The sequence below is a fragment of the Eubalaena glacialis genome, chromosome 1 (assembly GCF_028564815.1).
Source record: "Eubalaena glacialis isolate mEubGla1 chromosome 1, mEubGla1.1.hap2.+ XY, whole genome shotgun sequence".
In the NCBI taxonomy this organism is placed as follows: Eukaryota; Metazoa; Chordata; class Mammalia; order Artiodactyla; family Balaenidae; genus Eubalaena; species Eubalaena glacialis.
Window position 1 is genome coordinate 116,094,722 of NC_083716.1, and position 14,717 is coordinate 116,109,438.

The following is a 14,717-nucleotide window of genomic DNA, read 5'->3' on the forward strand; positions in this document are numbered from 1 at the left end:
GTGATGTTTAGAGTAATAATTGGTATAACCTTGATACATTGCAGATGTCAATATGGCAAAAGTCTTAAAACTATGCACACGCTTTGCCCTGGTAATGGCACCCCAAGGAATTTATCCTAAGGATATAACCGGTTTTTTACATAAAGATCTATGTGCAAAAATGTTCTTGCATCATGTGTAATAGTGAGAAAATGGGTACAATCTAAATGTCCAAAGTAGATTTCTTAGTTTTGTGTATCCATTTGGTACATCCATGTAATGGAAGACTCTGTTCTTAAAAAACATTATTGTATAAAGTCATATTTACTGATGTGGAAAGATATTTGTATACTGTGTGTGTGACAAATACAGTTAGTAAAACAGTTTCACAGAGGGGCCCTGGCTTCAGCAGGTAAGGGAGACCCTTACCCAACTCTTCCAGAGAGCAGGCAGGAAAGGAGAAGATGGTCTCTAGCCTCTCCTTTTCTCTCTCTAGCCTTCCCCAGGGGGACGGGATTGCCTTAATAATTAGGGAAATGAGGAAAGCATCCCTGCAAGTGTGTGCCTGTTATGGACAGAATGTTTGTCCCTCAAAAATTCATATGTTGAAATTCTAACCCCCAGTGTGATGGTATCAAGAGGTGGGGACTTTGGAAGGTGATTAGGTCATGCCCTCCCACCCAAATGTGCTCAGGGAATTTATGACAGCTGAGTTAGAAAAACAGCATGTACTATTCACAATAGCTAAGATATGGAAACAACCTAAGTGTCCATCGACTGATGAATGGGTAAAGAAGATGTGGTATATATGTACAATGGAATACTACTCAGCCATAAAAAAGGATGAAATAATGTCACTTGCAGCAACATGGATGGACATAGAGATGATCATACTAAGTGAAGTAAGTCAGACACAGAACGACAAATATCAAATGATATCACTTATATGTGGAATCTAAAAAAATGATACAAATGAACTTATTTATAAAACAGAAACAGACTCCCAGACAGAAAGCAAACTTATGGTTACCAAAGGGGAAGTGGAGGTTAAATTAGGAGTTTGGGATTAACAGATACACACTTCTATATATAAAATAGATAACCAACAAGGACCTATAGTATTCAAAATATAGGTCCTATATAGCTATGTATAGTATAGCATAGGAAACTATACTCAATATTTTGTAATAACCTATAAGGGAAAAGAATATGAAAAAGAATATATATATATAAAATATATATATATGTGTATATATATGTATGAATATCTGAATCACTTTGCTGTACACCTGAAACTAATATAACATTGTACATCAACTATATTTCAATTAAAAAAAAAAGAACAATAGTGGGGACAATGGACAACCTTGTTTTGTTCCTCATCTTAGTGGAAATGGTTTCATTTTTTCACCACTGAGAATGATGTTGGCTGTGGGTTTGTCATATATGGCCTTTATTATGTTGAGGTAGGTTCTCTCTATGCCTACTTTCTGGAGAGTTTTTTATCATAAATGGGTGTTGAATTTTGTCAAAAGCTTTTTCTGCATCTATTGAGATTATCATATAGTTTTTCTCCTTCAATTTGTTAATATGGTGTATTACATTGATTGATTTGTGTATACTGAAGAATCCTTGCATTCCTGAGATAAACCCCACTTGACCATGGTGTATGATCCTTTTAATGTGCTGTTGGATTCTGTTTGCTAGTATTTTGTTGAGGATTTTTGCATCTATGTTCATCAGTGATATTGGCCTGTAGTTTTCTTTTTTTGTGACATCTTTGTCTGGTTTTGGTACCAGGGTGATGGTGGCCTCGTAGAATGAGTTTGGGAGTGTTCCTCCCTCTGCTATATTTTGGAAGAGTTTGAAAAGGATAGGTGTTAGCTCTTCTCTAAATGTTTGATAGAATTCACCTGTGAAGCCAACTGGTCCTGGGCTTTTGTTTGTTGGAAGATTTTTAATCAGAGTTTCAATTTCAGTGCTTGTGATTGGTCTGTTTATATTTTCTATTTCTTCCTGGTGCAGTCTCAGAAGGCTGTGCTTTGCTAAGAACTGATACAGCCACTATGGAGAACAGTATGGAGGTTCCTTAAAAAAACTAAAAATAGAACTACCATATGACCCAGCAATCCCACTACTGGGCATATACCCTGAGAAAACCATAATTCAAAAAGAGTCATCTACCACAATGTTCATTGCAGCACTATTTACAATAGCCAGGACATGGAAGCAACCTAAGTGTCCATCGACAGATGAATGGATAAAGAAGATGTGGCACATATATACAATGGAATATTACTCAGCCATAAAAAGAAATGAAATTGAGTTATTTGTAGTGAGGTGGATGGACCTAGAGTCTGTCATACAGAGTGAAGTAAGTCAGAAAGAGAAAAAGAAATACCATATGCTAACACATATATATGGAATCTAAAAAAAAAAAAAAAAAAGGTTCTAATGAACCTAGGGGCAGGACAGGAATAAAGATGCAGATGTAGAGAATGGACTTGAGGACACGGGGAGGAGGAAGGGTAAGCTGGGACGAAGTGAGAGAGTGGCATGGCCATATATACACTACCAAATGTAAAATAGATAGCTAGTGGGAAGCAGCTGCCTCGCACAGGGAGATCAGCTCGGTGCTTTGTGATGACCTACAGGGGTGGGATAGGGAGGGTGGGAGGGAGATGCAAGAGGGAGGGGATATGGGGATCTATGTATACATATAGCTGATTCACTTTGTTATACAGCAGAAACTAACACAACACTGTAAAGCAATTCTACTCCAATCAAGATTAAAAAAAAAAAAAAACATACAAAGGCAACAGTAAAGCCAAACTGATATCACAGGAGGTATATACTAAAGGAAATCCCATGGTCAGAATGAACATAATCTTATTTTTCCCAAAGTTCCACCAAACCGATCGTTAGGAAACTAGAAGCAACACAATAAGAAGAGGTTAGGATGGTTTTGCGGACACAGACTCTCTGCAAAGAGTGCTGAGTCACACATGCAGGCTTGACAGCCAGGAGAGAGGGAGATCTGAACACACACAAACACTGACTCGCTGAGGATACTGGTAAAAGGGACCCCAAGCAGGGCCTCTGAATCAGCCCTGCGAGCACTCCTGAGTCCAGGGAGAGTACAGTAGCTGATGTTCACAATGATGATCCTGAGTCATCAAGAAAAGGTTACATTTCATGTTCAGAATTCTCTGTTTAAGAAGGCAAGGAAGCATGTGATCCATTTGAGAAAGATTTTCATTTCAAATAGTTTAAAATTCTTTAAAAACATTTTGGGTGCTTAAAGGGGTAAGTGACAGTTATCTGGAAAATTCACTTATGTGGGACAATTCTTCCCTGAAGATTCTAGATCAGTGAGGCAGTGGGTGGGTTGTATTTAGTTAGGTTTCTAGCACTTCTGCTTGTTTGACATTTCATTGTCTAATTTCCTCAATCCTTTCAAAATTCCTCACTTTCAAGGATCATAAGTTCCTTGAGGCTAAAGATTCTGACACCCTTTCTTGGATATTCCACATCCTTGTGGTACTCAGCCATTTTTTTTTCCCCTTTTTCCTGCCATGAACGATGAACTGATATGCACAAAAATGACTGACTCCCAGGGCATGCATCAACTTTGACAAAGCCCTCCTGACATTGTGCAAACCCTTTTGGGTTTTGGTAAGCAATCCTACAAGGTTTTTTTGCAACCCTTTATCAGCCATTCACGCTAAAAACTAACCGTAAGAGAACAAAAATATATATAAATACAGTTAATATAATTTTTCCTAAAAGTAAACTTTATTTTAGAAGAAGAGTCATTTCCATTAAGGCCTGTACTTTTCAGGTAATGTGAGTAATGCAAACACACGGGACGTGGCCGCTTTCCCTGTTGACCTCCTTGCCTAATACTGCTCCGTTATGTTTCCTTTGCCCCAGACGTAACTCATTGCTCTTTGGACAATGTGCTGAGATCTTTGGTGCTTTCTCATCTGCCAGAAATACCATTTCCGCTTTCACACTTCCCACGTCTAACTCAAATGCTCTCTTCGAGTGCCACTGATCTCAAGAAACTTTCCATTCTCACCACGACTGCAAGATGGGTGTTGTCACTGCCCCTTTTTTGAAGATGAGGAGAAAATCTTGAGAGGCTACAGAATGCCCTCGAGGTCACACCCTGGGTATCAGAGCAAGGAATAGTCCATCAGGAGTCTCTCCTGGGGGCGTTTCTCTCATTGCATAGGGAACCATTGTAGCTGCAGCCCCCTTTTGGGCAAACCCCCCTCTCCTACGTGTTCCAGGGTTTCAGGGCCCATCTGCCACACTGCGGTCGCCCTGCATGGCCTTCGCAAAGGGGCCTGGGCAGGGGTGGTTCCTACCTGGCGTGTTGAGCAGGCGGGACCTCTTGCAGTGGTAGGACACCTCCTGTTCACAGTGCTCCGAGCCGTCGATCACGGCCTCCAGCTGCTCCAGGCTGCCTCCGTAGTCCAAGGTCATGGAGTAGGGCTTCTCAGCGTTGGCCCCTCGCACATGGGTCAGCTCTGTGTTGTTATGCTGTACCAATGTCCAGATCTTGTCCTCTGCCCAGGAAACACAACCGAGGAAGGTCAAAAGAGGATCATGCTTATAGACCTCCAAAAAGCTGGAAAAATCAAAAGACAATCATGCTTGCAGTGTGATGGATGGTGGCTGGATGTGCATCAATGAATGGCCACTCAAGCACTCTACTCATGCAAAGAAGTTGGCCAGAGAATTTTTGTTTCTCCCAGGGTTCTACCCAGAGTTAGTGTGAGGGTTAATTATCTTAAGAGCTAAATTTGTGAAGCCTTTCCTCCACAGTCTCCATGCTAAGCATTTAATGTCCATTATCTCATTTTAAATGGACATGATCTATGCAAAGCCACGGAACAAGAACAGAAAGAAACACAAATAGGTAGATAACAGGTAGAACAAGAATAAAAGGAAATGAATTCTTCTGTAGTGGGAAAGGACAATTTGGATGGGGAAGAACTTAGAAGTTGAGAAATTAGATACTTTGTGACCAGAAGTAGAATATAACTAAATATCCTTGAAGATAATTATCCTGGCGATCACATACACACAAAAACATAGATCATTGACAAGCTGTCGAATGCACAAAATGTTGGTAATTAAATGAACAAAAATTAAATGTTAAATGTTCAAAATATTAAATACATAAAGAAATAAAATAAAATTGACATTGTCTAAATCAGAAGGGAGTCGATCCTGCCACATCAAAACTGAGGGAAAAGTGAATAAGGAAAATTAAGCAGTTTTCCTAAGAGTACATCGTTAATGTCTAAGCAAGAATTGGAACCCAGGATGTCTGACTCCAAAGCCCCTACTTCCAGATATTGACACACACACTTCCTCACAAAAGAAACACTAGCATAGATCATTGTCTCAGAGAACCATAAGTACCACATTGAAAATAAGACCTATACACAGAAAGTATCTGTGAAATATACATCATAACAAGGATGAGATTGTGTAATAGACACTGAACATGCAAGGCACTTAACTGCAGTTCGTTAATATTTATTCGCCATGCTACTTCTACTTGCCAAAAATATTTTAAGAGGTTTACATTAAAACAACATGCAGAGATGAGGCCCTGTGGGTCAGGGATGGAGAACATATTTTACCTATTATAGGTAAGAATGGAAGGCGAAGAAAGGAGATGAATTTTAGTTTTAGAGCCTGAGAGATCTGACTTGAAACCTATTCTACTAACAACAAGCTTGGACAAGTCACTTCACTTTTCTGGGGCTCAGTTTAATCATCAGTTTAAAAAAAAGAAGTCACAAGGCATGATCAGACATTCTGGAATAATAGACCGAAACATTTACGGCAATTGGACATAGAATTGAATTCTGAACATGCTTACAGATAAAGAGAAAGAGGAAATAGGAAGACTTGAGAAGCTTTTGTCATCGGAGAATCTTGCCCACATAATAACGTCATCACTCTTCATAGATGCTCAGAGCTGAAAAAGAACCTTGCCCAGAAGTCACATGGTTTCCTTCCTCTCTCACCCATTTAGTTTCACAAATGAGGAAACCAAGGTCTAGGAAGTAGGGGAAGGACCCAAGGCATATCTGTTAGACAAGAATGGTGAGCACATATACTGCCGGTAACCACTATTTCTAACTAGTACTACTTAGAAGCAGGATCGTGGCTGCTGGCCATGAAAAAAAGAAGATGAAACAGAAGAAGGAGAAGAAGGAGAAGGAGAAGGAGAAGAAGAAGCAGAAAAAACTGGCAACCAGGATCCCCAGTATTAATACGTTCTCTACCCTAACTCTGTATATGACTTGGGATAAATAACTTCATTGCCCTGTACTTCACTTTTAATATGTTAGAAAGAGGAGGAAGAGAAAGTTTGCTCTCAACTCTCTCTAAAGAATTTTCCCAATTCCTAAAAATGGACATGTTTCTTGCAGCATAAAATTGAACTCTGCGCAAACATTCTGATTCATCTTGACACTGTTTCCTAAAACCAGCCCCCTGATAACCCATATGTCTCCAATGTTTAATCGAGACAAAATGACAGTTTCCATAAAGTCTATAAAAAAATCAGAATGAAGGTTTTGGATTTTGATTTTGAAAGCAAAAATAAAACATGATTCATATTGGTAAAAATAATAATGCTACATAAATAATTAACTGGAAACTCCAAAAATATTGGTGCCAATATAGACAAATGTCAATAAAATAACCAAAGAAAGTAATTGCTCAATAATGCAATACTGTAGAGGGAGAAATAAAAACTGATTTTGAAATGTCCATGGTGCTCAGAAGAAATGGAAATCTAACCTCTAATAATAGATGGTATACTACTGTTCCATACTAGGACATTTTATGTACATCGTCTCCAGCACTGATAATAATCACAGTAGATAACAGTATAAATATGGATACTAGATATAAATATAGATATAAATGTAAGAAGGGGAGAGAAAGTAAACTTGTCCCCAGTCTCAATGTGTCCAATCTTTCTGATTCCAAAAGTGGTCCACATAGCATCATTAAATCATATAAATGTGAATTTCCTTCCAAAGGTACACTGATTTTTCATATCTATATATACATCCATTGTTCACACATTTATTATCAATTTTCTTATTTGTTCACTCATTAGCTCATTTTTCCAAAACCATATTCTATCTTTGGCAAGATGGAAAAGGAAGCCATGTCAGAGAGACAGTCTTTTATCTTAAAGCCACAAATATTGCGAAACCCACCTTCTGGCCCTGAGAGTGAACTGGTTTTAATAGTTCAACTCTTGGTCCTTTTTGATACATGCAATATACAGAAGAGACAAAGGAACTACTAAGATCTCCAAAGGGTCCCCACAGTTCACTTAACAGACATCACAAGCACAGTCTGAGCGACAGGAAGAGAGACGATTACTCGAAACCTAGGGTCCGTTAGCTGGCTTTCATTTCAAAGATGCCCTTTGTCCTCTCATTATTTTTCTCCTGGGAGAGAGCAACATAAAGGCTAAAAACAAGGAGACAACTGCATATTATTTTTTCTCACTTTCTATTTTTTCCCCCACTTCCTGGGTGGCAGTGCAGATTAAGCCCTGAACCCTGACAAAACATGAAAGGCCAGGGGTCAGTGCCACTCAGGAGAGGCAGCTTTGATGGCTGATGTTCCTGATGCTTGGAATTGGATGGGGACAGGTGAGGTGGTCTTAGCTAGGGAAGGTCTAGGTGAAGGATTTTCAAACAAGTAAGATTCGTTTTGAATAGTCTTTTAGGTGGATGGAGGGAGATCCATTCATGGACCTATATATACTTTAAATAAAATTGGACCCATGAGCTAAATGTTCAAGATGGTAAATTTGATCAGTGCACAGTGGAGATTAGTGGACACAGCATGGGTTCTGGAGCCAGAAGATCTGGATTTGTGTGCCAGCTCTATACTTCCTCATTAAGGATCCTTGGTCAAATGATTACTTCTCTAAAGTTCAATTTCCTCATCAGTAATACTTAAAAAAAACAGCAATGATGCCAACTGTAGAGGGTGGTTGTAAAGATTTAAGTGAGGGGATTAGTGTGAGAAGCTCCCTTATTAACTAAATAACTAGACATTCAACAGAAATCTGTGTGTACCTCTTAGATAAAGGTATATAACATCTCCAACTCAAGGAGCTCACAGATATCAGATGCTGATATTAACAACAGCATCAAAAAGAAGAAGCCTTGACTTGTCTCTTGGAGTTCTCATGGTAGCTTGTATTAACACGGTTCTTCCCCTGACCAGAGAGTAAGACCCACAAACACCTAAAGGGGGCAAACGGGAGACACTCTGAGCCTGGCCTTCTCTCTGCAGACCCATGGGGAAAACACATTCAAAAGACCCAGAACAGGAAATGCTTCCCTCTGGCAGTTCTGTGAACTTGGAGTCCCACACAAGGAAACAAGCAGAGGTTTCCCTGTAACTCAAGTCGGTCCAGTTTCATGCAGAGACTGCGGAGTAAATCGTCTAAATGCTATGATTGGCAGAGCATCATAAAGTCCTCCAGGCTCCATACACCCCCCTTGGCTGACCTGCCTCCAGTACCGGCCCTCCACCACAGGACATCCACCCTAAGTTCTAGTCTCTAGAGATGCACCTAGGGCTCAAGGTACCGTGAGACTTCTGGCTTTAGAAACTAGCCCATATGATGGGCATCTATGTTCTGCTCCAGCAGTAAGACTTTGGGCAAGTTATATACATCTCTGAAGTTTCCTCATTGGTAAATGGGATATTTATATTAATCTTTCCATCCATGATGATATTATACTGATTCGGTATCTTGCTTTACATGGACACATAACTGGTTGCCTGGCATGCAAAAGAGTAAAGAATCTTTATGTTCAAACTTTTCGATGACGTTAAAATGAGGACGGGGACTTCATTCCTTAGAGGGTTGGGGGTGGGAAACTTATCTGGCAAATGAGGTTAGCTAGAGGTCTGGACTGCAGTTTCTTATAATATAGCCGCTGCTGTATATAATAAATGATTATCATCTTGTCCAATTATCTTTTCACTCTGAAATAGACTCATGTGTCTCTATATTTATTTTCATCCCTTGCATTTCCGCAGATGTCTAAAACAGAATTTGTCGTTTAGTCCTCATAGACCCAGAAACCTAGAAAATCATCGCCCTTGATACCACGGTTTGCTACCCAGTTCATTTTCTATTATTTCTTCTACTGTATTCAGTCCCATGATGAAAAACAGAGCCCCATCTTTCTAACTTGCTTAAAGGAATACATGTACTGAGTTACCCAAGACAAATTCTCTGCTTAAGAGAGGACTGCATTTGAAGTTTTTGAACTGGCAGAAACCTATTCAATTCACTAAGGATCTTAGTTATTCTAAAATTAGTTACTATGTATTTAAAATATTTGTTTTTTTTAATCAAATAGATGGTTTGCAAATAGTTTCTCTCATTCCTTAGATTGCTTTTTAATTTTGTTGACTATTTCTTTTCCTGTGCAGAAGCTTTTTAGTCTGATGTAGTCTCACTTGCTGATTTTTTTCTTTTGTTGCTTGTGCTTTTGCTGTCAGAGTCAAAAAATCATTGCCAAGACCAGTGTCAAAGGGATTTCTTCCTTATGTTTTCTTCTAGGTTTTTATGCTATTAGGTCTTCTGTTGAAGCCTTTAATCCTTTTCAAGTTAATTTTTGAGTGGTATAAGATAGGGGTCCAATTTCATTTTTCTGCATGGGCTTGTCCATTTTCCCAACACCATTTATTGAAGAGATTGTCCTTTACCCATTGAGTATATTTGGCTCCCTTGTAAAATATCAATTGATCGTTTATATGAGGGTTTATTTCTGGGCTCTCTGTTCTGTTCTACTAGTATATGTGGCTATTTTTGTGCCAATACCATACTGTTTTACTTACTATAGCTTTGGAAAAATGGAGAGATGTTAATTAAGGGTACAAACTTGTGATTAGCAGATAAATAAGTTCTAGATATTGAATGCACAGCATGATGATTATAGTCAACAGTACTGTATTATAAACTTCAAAGTTGCTAAGAGGCTAGATCTTAATCGTTCCCACCAGAAAGAATAAAAGATAATTACGTGACATAATAGAGGTGTTAGCTAATGCTACCATGATAATCATATTGCAATATATAAATGTGTCAAATCAACACATTGTACATCTTAAACTTACACAAAGTTGTATGCCAATTATATCTCATTAAAAAATAAAAATAAAATATTTGCTTTTTAAAAGCAGCATTCAGCCCAATGCACTTGCCTGAGTGTAAATGACGCCATAACCCAAATCCATACAAGCTATCATGCCACCTTTAAGCATAAAGGAGTTACAGGCCATAGGCCATCAAATAGCATGTGTTATAAAGGTCCAAGGCTTCATTTCAAAGATATGACAATGGGTTGTATGAAGACTAGTAAAGCATTTCCCGTGTTGCTTTGTGAATTTAGCTTTCAAGTTTATCTCCTTACAAAGCTGAGATCTCCCAGGATGTGAACTGTATCACTCATTCTATGTACACTGTGTGCTAGCCCCCAGGGTACATACACAGGAGCACAGTGCACTGCCTAACTTCTTCAAAAGTTTACCATCATTTGGCGGAAAACGTGGTATGCATGAAAATGGCAGATGTCTCACGCTGTTGTAAGTACTCTTGAGATTACAAGTAAGTGGGGATGCCCAGAGTTCTGCTGGTGGCAGGGTTGGGGCTGGCGATAGACTACACACTGTTTTCCTTGAGAATGGACAGGTCAACAGAGGTCTTTCATCCTTAGACCATCAGCACCTCGACTAGCATTGAGCACCGTGTAAGACTTCAGGAGATCTTCATCAAGAGGAGGCTAATCACCAGCACGCATGATGTAAGGGTTCACATGTAAAAGAACTTTCAAGTGATATGATCAAAATACACGCAGTCGGGCTTCCCTGGTGGTGCAGTGGTTGAGAATCTGCCTGCCAATGCAGGGGACACGCGTTCGAGCCCTGGTCTGGGAAGATCCCACATGCCGCGGAGCAACTAGGCCCGTGAGCCACAACTACTGAGCCTGCGCGTCTGGAGCCTGTGCTCCGCAACAAGAGAGGCCGCGATAGTGAGAGGCCCGCGCACCGCGATTAAGAGTGGCCCCCGCTCGCCGCAACTAGAGAAAGCCCTCGCACAGAAACGAAGACCCAACGCAGCCAAAAATAAATAAATAAATAATAAAAATAAAGGAATTCCTTTAAAAAAAAATACACGCAGTCAACAACATCATCAAGAGAAAAGCAAAAGAGGTTTCACAAAGAGTCAGCAGAGTAGTAATGGCAGGATATTCCGGAATATTCTATTTCCTTATCTCTGCTGTGAAATCTTTCCCGGTTGTCACCCCAGGAAAGCCCTCTAGGAACCTTCGTCCTGGAGCCCTAAGTGATCCGCCTGGTCCCTCTCGCTCTCATTTCAGAAACTGTAAATTGTTTACATATAGAGACACCATTTAACTCTCTTATTTTGGCTCTCGTTCTATCTGATCGGTATTATCATTGTGATGATCATTATTATTATTAATAATAGTCATTACAGATGCTATAAGCTGTTCCATCTGTTGCCATGGAGATCACCACTCAGAAGAAAGAACAAACAGGAGGAGAGTGGAAAAAAGAGAGAGAGAGAGAGACAAGAGATAACTCTGATTAATAAAACCTGATTCTATACACATATCTGTCACTTTGCAGAGGCAGAAAAAAAACCTTCAATTTTTCTCTCACAATGCTTGGAAGGAAGGGAAGTCTACAGATTGTCAGTACCCAGTTTAATTGAACTTAAATCACTGCGGGGAGTTGCCTACAGTCCTTTGAAACGTGTGCCAATTCACTTACACTCCTATTGTAATAAAGCAAGTCTACGGAAAGGTCCCTGGGGTCACTTCTTGTACAGTTATCTATGTTGACAAAGTGAATTTTCTATGCCAAGGGTAAAGACAGCTTAAATAACCCTCAAAGCACTGTCTCTACCACTCATTTACCATCCATGCCATCTTTTGTCGTTTTGCATTGAGAGTTATTTAACTTTTCATATGTTTGTCCCTCATTTCCCCATTTAAATCTTCGGCCATGGCCGCTGAGTAAGTATTGGCTTAGAAAGGGCTTCTATAGCCAGTAGAGGCAGATGCGATGGAGGGAAGCAAGGGCTTTGGGATCAACGGATCTGGCTGCCAGCTCTGCCACTGACCACATTCCTGACCCCAGCGGAGACAGGGAACCTCCCCCAGCCTCGGTCTCCGCTTCTGCAAACTGGAGATACTCCACTGAGCAGTGATGCTGTGAGCGCTTAATCAAACACACAGCGCTGAGCTGAGCTCAGAGGCCGGCTCAGGGTACCCAACTAGAAGTCAAGAGTTGAACTGGCACAAGCCCTTTTGAGGAAGTGATTCGGCAGGAGCGGACGCATCACTTCATTGCGGGAAACAGTTCCGGGAACCTCTGCTGAGGGGATCCGTGCCACCTTCTCCCCAACCTTTAAAGGGAAAGGAGACAAGAGGTGGAAAACAGTTTTCAACTTCTTTAAAAGCCTGCAGAATTCCCGCAGGAGCTGTTTCCCCTCCCTTGTGGATCAGCCCAGCTGCCTAGGCGAGCATCCTCCTTGCCTGCTAAAACCACTTGCAGACGCGGCTGCTTTTAGTGTCTGGGCTTCTGCGGCTGTTCGGGGGAGGTAGCATTACCGGTTTAAGACTCCTGGTAGGGCCACCGTGCGCGTTGCGTTAGCTGGAAGCAGGAACCGCAGCCCCCGGGGCGGCGGAGGGCTACGGGGGTGCGGGGAGCCCCTTTCACAGCCCCTGCCGCTCCTCCACCCGCCCGCCTGGACCGCACACCTGACGACTTCCAGACAACGTACTTGGCCGTGATTTATTCTACTACTTCGCTCGAGCCTTTACTTTTCATGTATCTTTTGGGGGGGTTATTTTTCTTTTCCCTTGCTTTACAATTAGTGGCATGATCAAAGAGACCTGGGAAATCTGTTTTATGATCTTGGGGGGGTGATGTGTGGTCTTGAATAGATTTCATGTGCATTGCATGGTACTTTGTTTCTGATTCGCTGGTTTATTCAAGGAAAACTTAACGGAAAGTCTAGTGCGTGCAGAGCACGATGTTAGGGACTGAGTAGGTGGTGGGATGAGGGGTACCAGGCTGAATGCCACCCCGGACCTTGAGCGTAAGGTGTTCACAGCTGGTTCTGGGAAAGAAGCTCCACGGAAGCTGAAAGCTTGCAGCAGCAAATGTGTGGCCAAGGGGAGCCTGTGCCCGCCTCCCAGGCAGGGGAAGGGGGGTGGGGAGAAGGGGGCTGCACATCCAAGTCACCTGATGGGAAGAGGGAGGGGCTTTTGTTGCTATGAGACATCTTTAGAGGCTTTTAGGAGCATCTTCGTGGCAGGCACTGTGTTGGTGCATTCTGAGGAAAACTCTGGGCACTGACACAGACCTGAATTCAATCCCTCCATCTGTCAGTTACTAGCAGAGTGATGCTGGAATTCTCTCCAACCTCTCTGAACCTCTGTTTTCTCAAAATGCAAATGAGAAATAATCTCTACCTCACACTTTCTCATGAGGATTAGATGAGATTGACTCTAAGACAATATATATAACCCAGTACCTGGACCACAAGTACACAGTAAATAGTAGTCCCCATCCTTCCTTTAGTAAGAGCTAAGGTAGCCAAGATGGAACTCATAGAGTAGTGAGCTGACTGCAAAGTGCTTGCCTTGGTCCTAAGAAGGGTCACCCAGCACTTATGGCACCTCTCACCAGGTCACAAAAGAAGACAAGCCTTCTGAAATGGAAGAGTCTACTTACTCTGCTTCCATGGATCTTAGATTCTGGTTCTGGAGGTGACTGACAAAAAGAAAGCTCAAAGAGGAACATGGAATTATTTATCTTTCTTTCAGCTGATGTCCCTGCTCTGGACTTCATCACACTATCAATGTTATTGTCAGAGTGCCAGCATCATCTCCAGTGGGAAGCCTTTTCTAACTCCACCAGCATCCTGTGTTTGGCTCACTCAAGCGCTATTACTCCAACTTGTTTACTCAGACCCCCTGCTAAACTGTAAGCTATACAAGGGAAGAGAATGTCTCATTAAGTCTTTGTATGCCTAGCACCTGGCCCACAGTAGGTATTCACTTACCACTGAACTAAACCTTCAACAGACTACCAAGATTTTTACTGGCTTCAGTGACAACTCTTAAAATCAACAGGAAAGTGATACATGATAGGAAACGATGTTTCAATGCATACTTGAAATTCTGCTGTGCAGCCCAGAATATCTATTACAAATAGCAGAATTTTGGAAAAAAGGTAAATTATCTATCAATAGATGTCTGATTGGACACAGTATAGTTAACTGACACAGTGAAATACTATGTAGTCATAATAAAGACCACATAAGATTTCTCTAAACCGATCTAGAATGATTTCCAGGATAGATGGAATGATTTCCAGGAATTAAGGTGCAAAAGACTATGCTACATGTTGTGCAAGAACAAAGGAGAAAAAGGGATACACAGAGGAAGGATAAACTAAATGGTTATCGAGAGGAGATGGGTAAGAACAGAGTGAAGGCAATATGAGTGAGAACAAGACATCCCTGGTCAACCATTGTAAATATATTTGACTTCTGTAACATTAAAATGTTTTATATATTTAAAACATAAAATTAAATCAAAAGGATGAAAAAAGGCAAACCTTAA

At 40.9% G+C, this 14,717-nt stretch overlaps 1 protein-coding gene across 1 annotated transcript in view; it reads right to left on the bottom strand.

Annotated features, from left to right (window-relative positions):
- CNTNAP5 (contactin associated protein family member 5) overlaps window positions 1-14,717 on the bottom strand; it is an 877,159-nt gene that overhangs the window by 238,815 nt on the left and 623,627 nt on the right. The window contains exon 13 of the mRNA XM_061199178.1: window positions 4,353-4,553. Coding sequence (XP_061055161.1) covers window positions 4,353-4,553 — 201 coding nt within the window. The remainder of the gene's footprint in view (window positions 1-4,352; window positions 4,554-14,717) is intronic.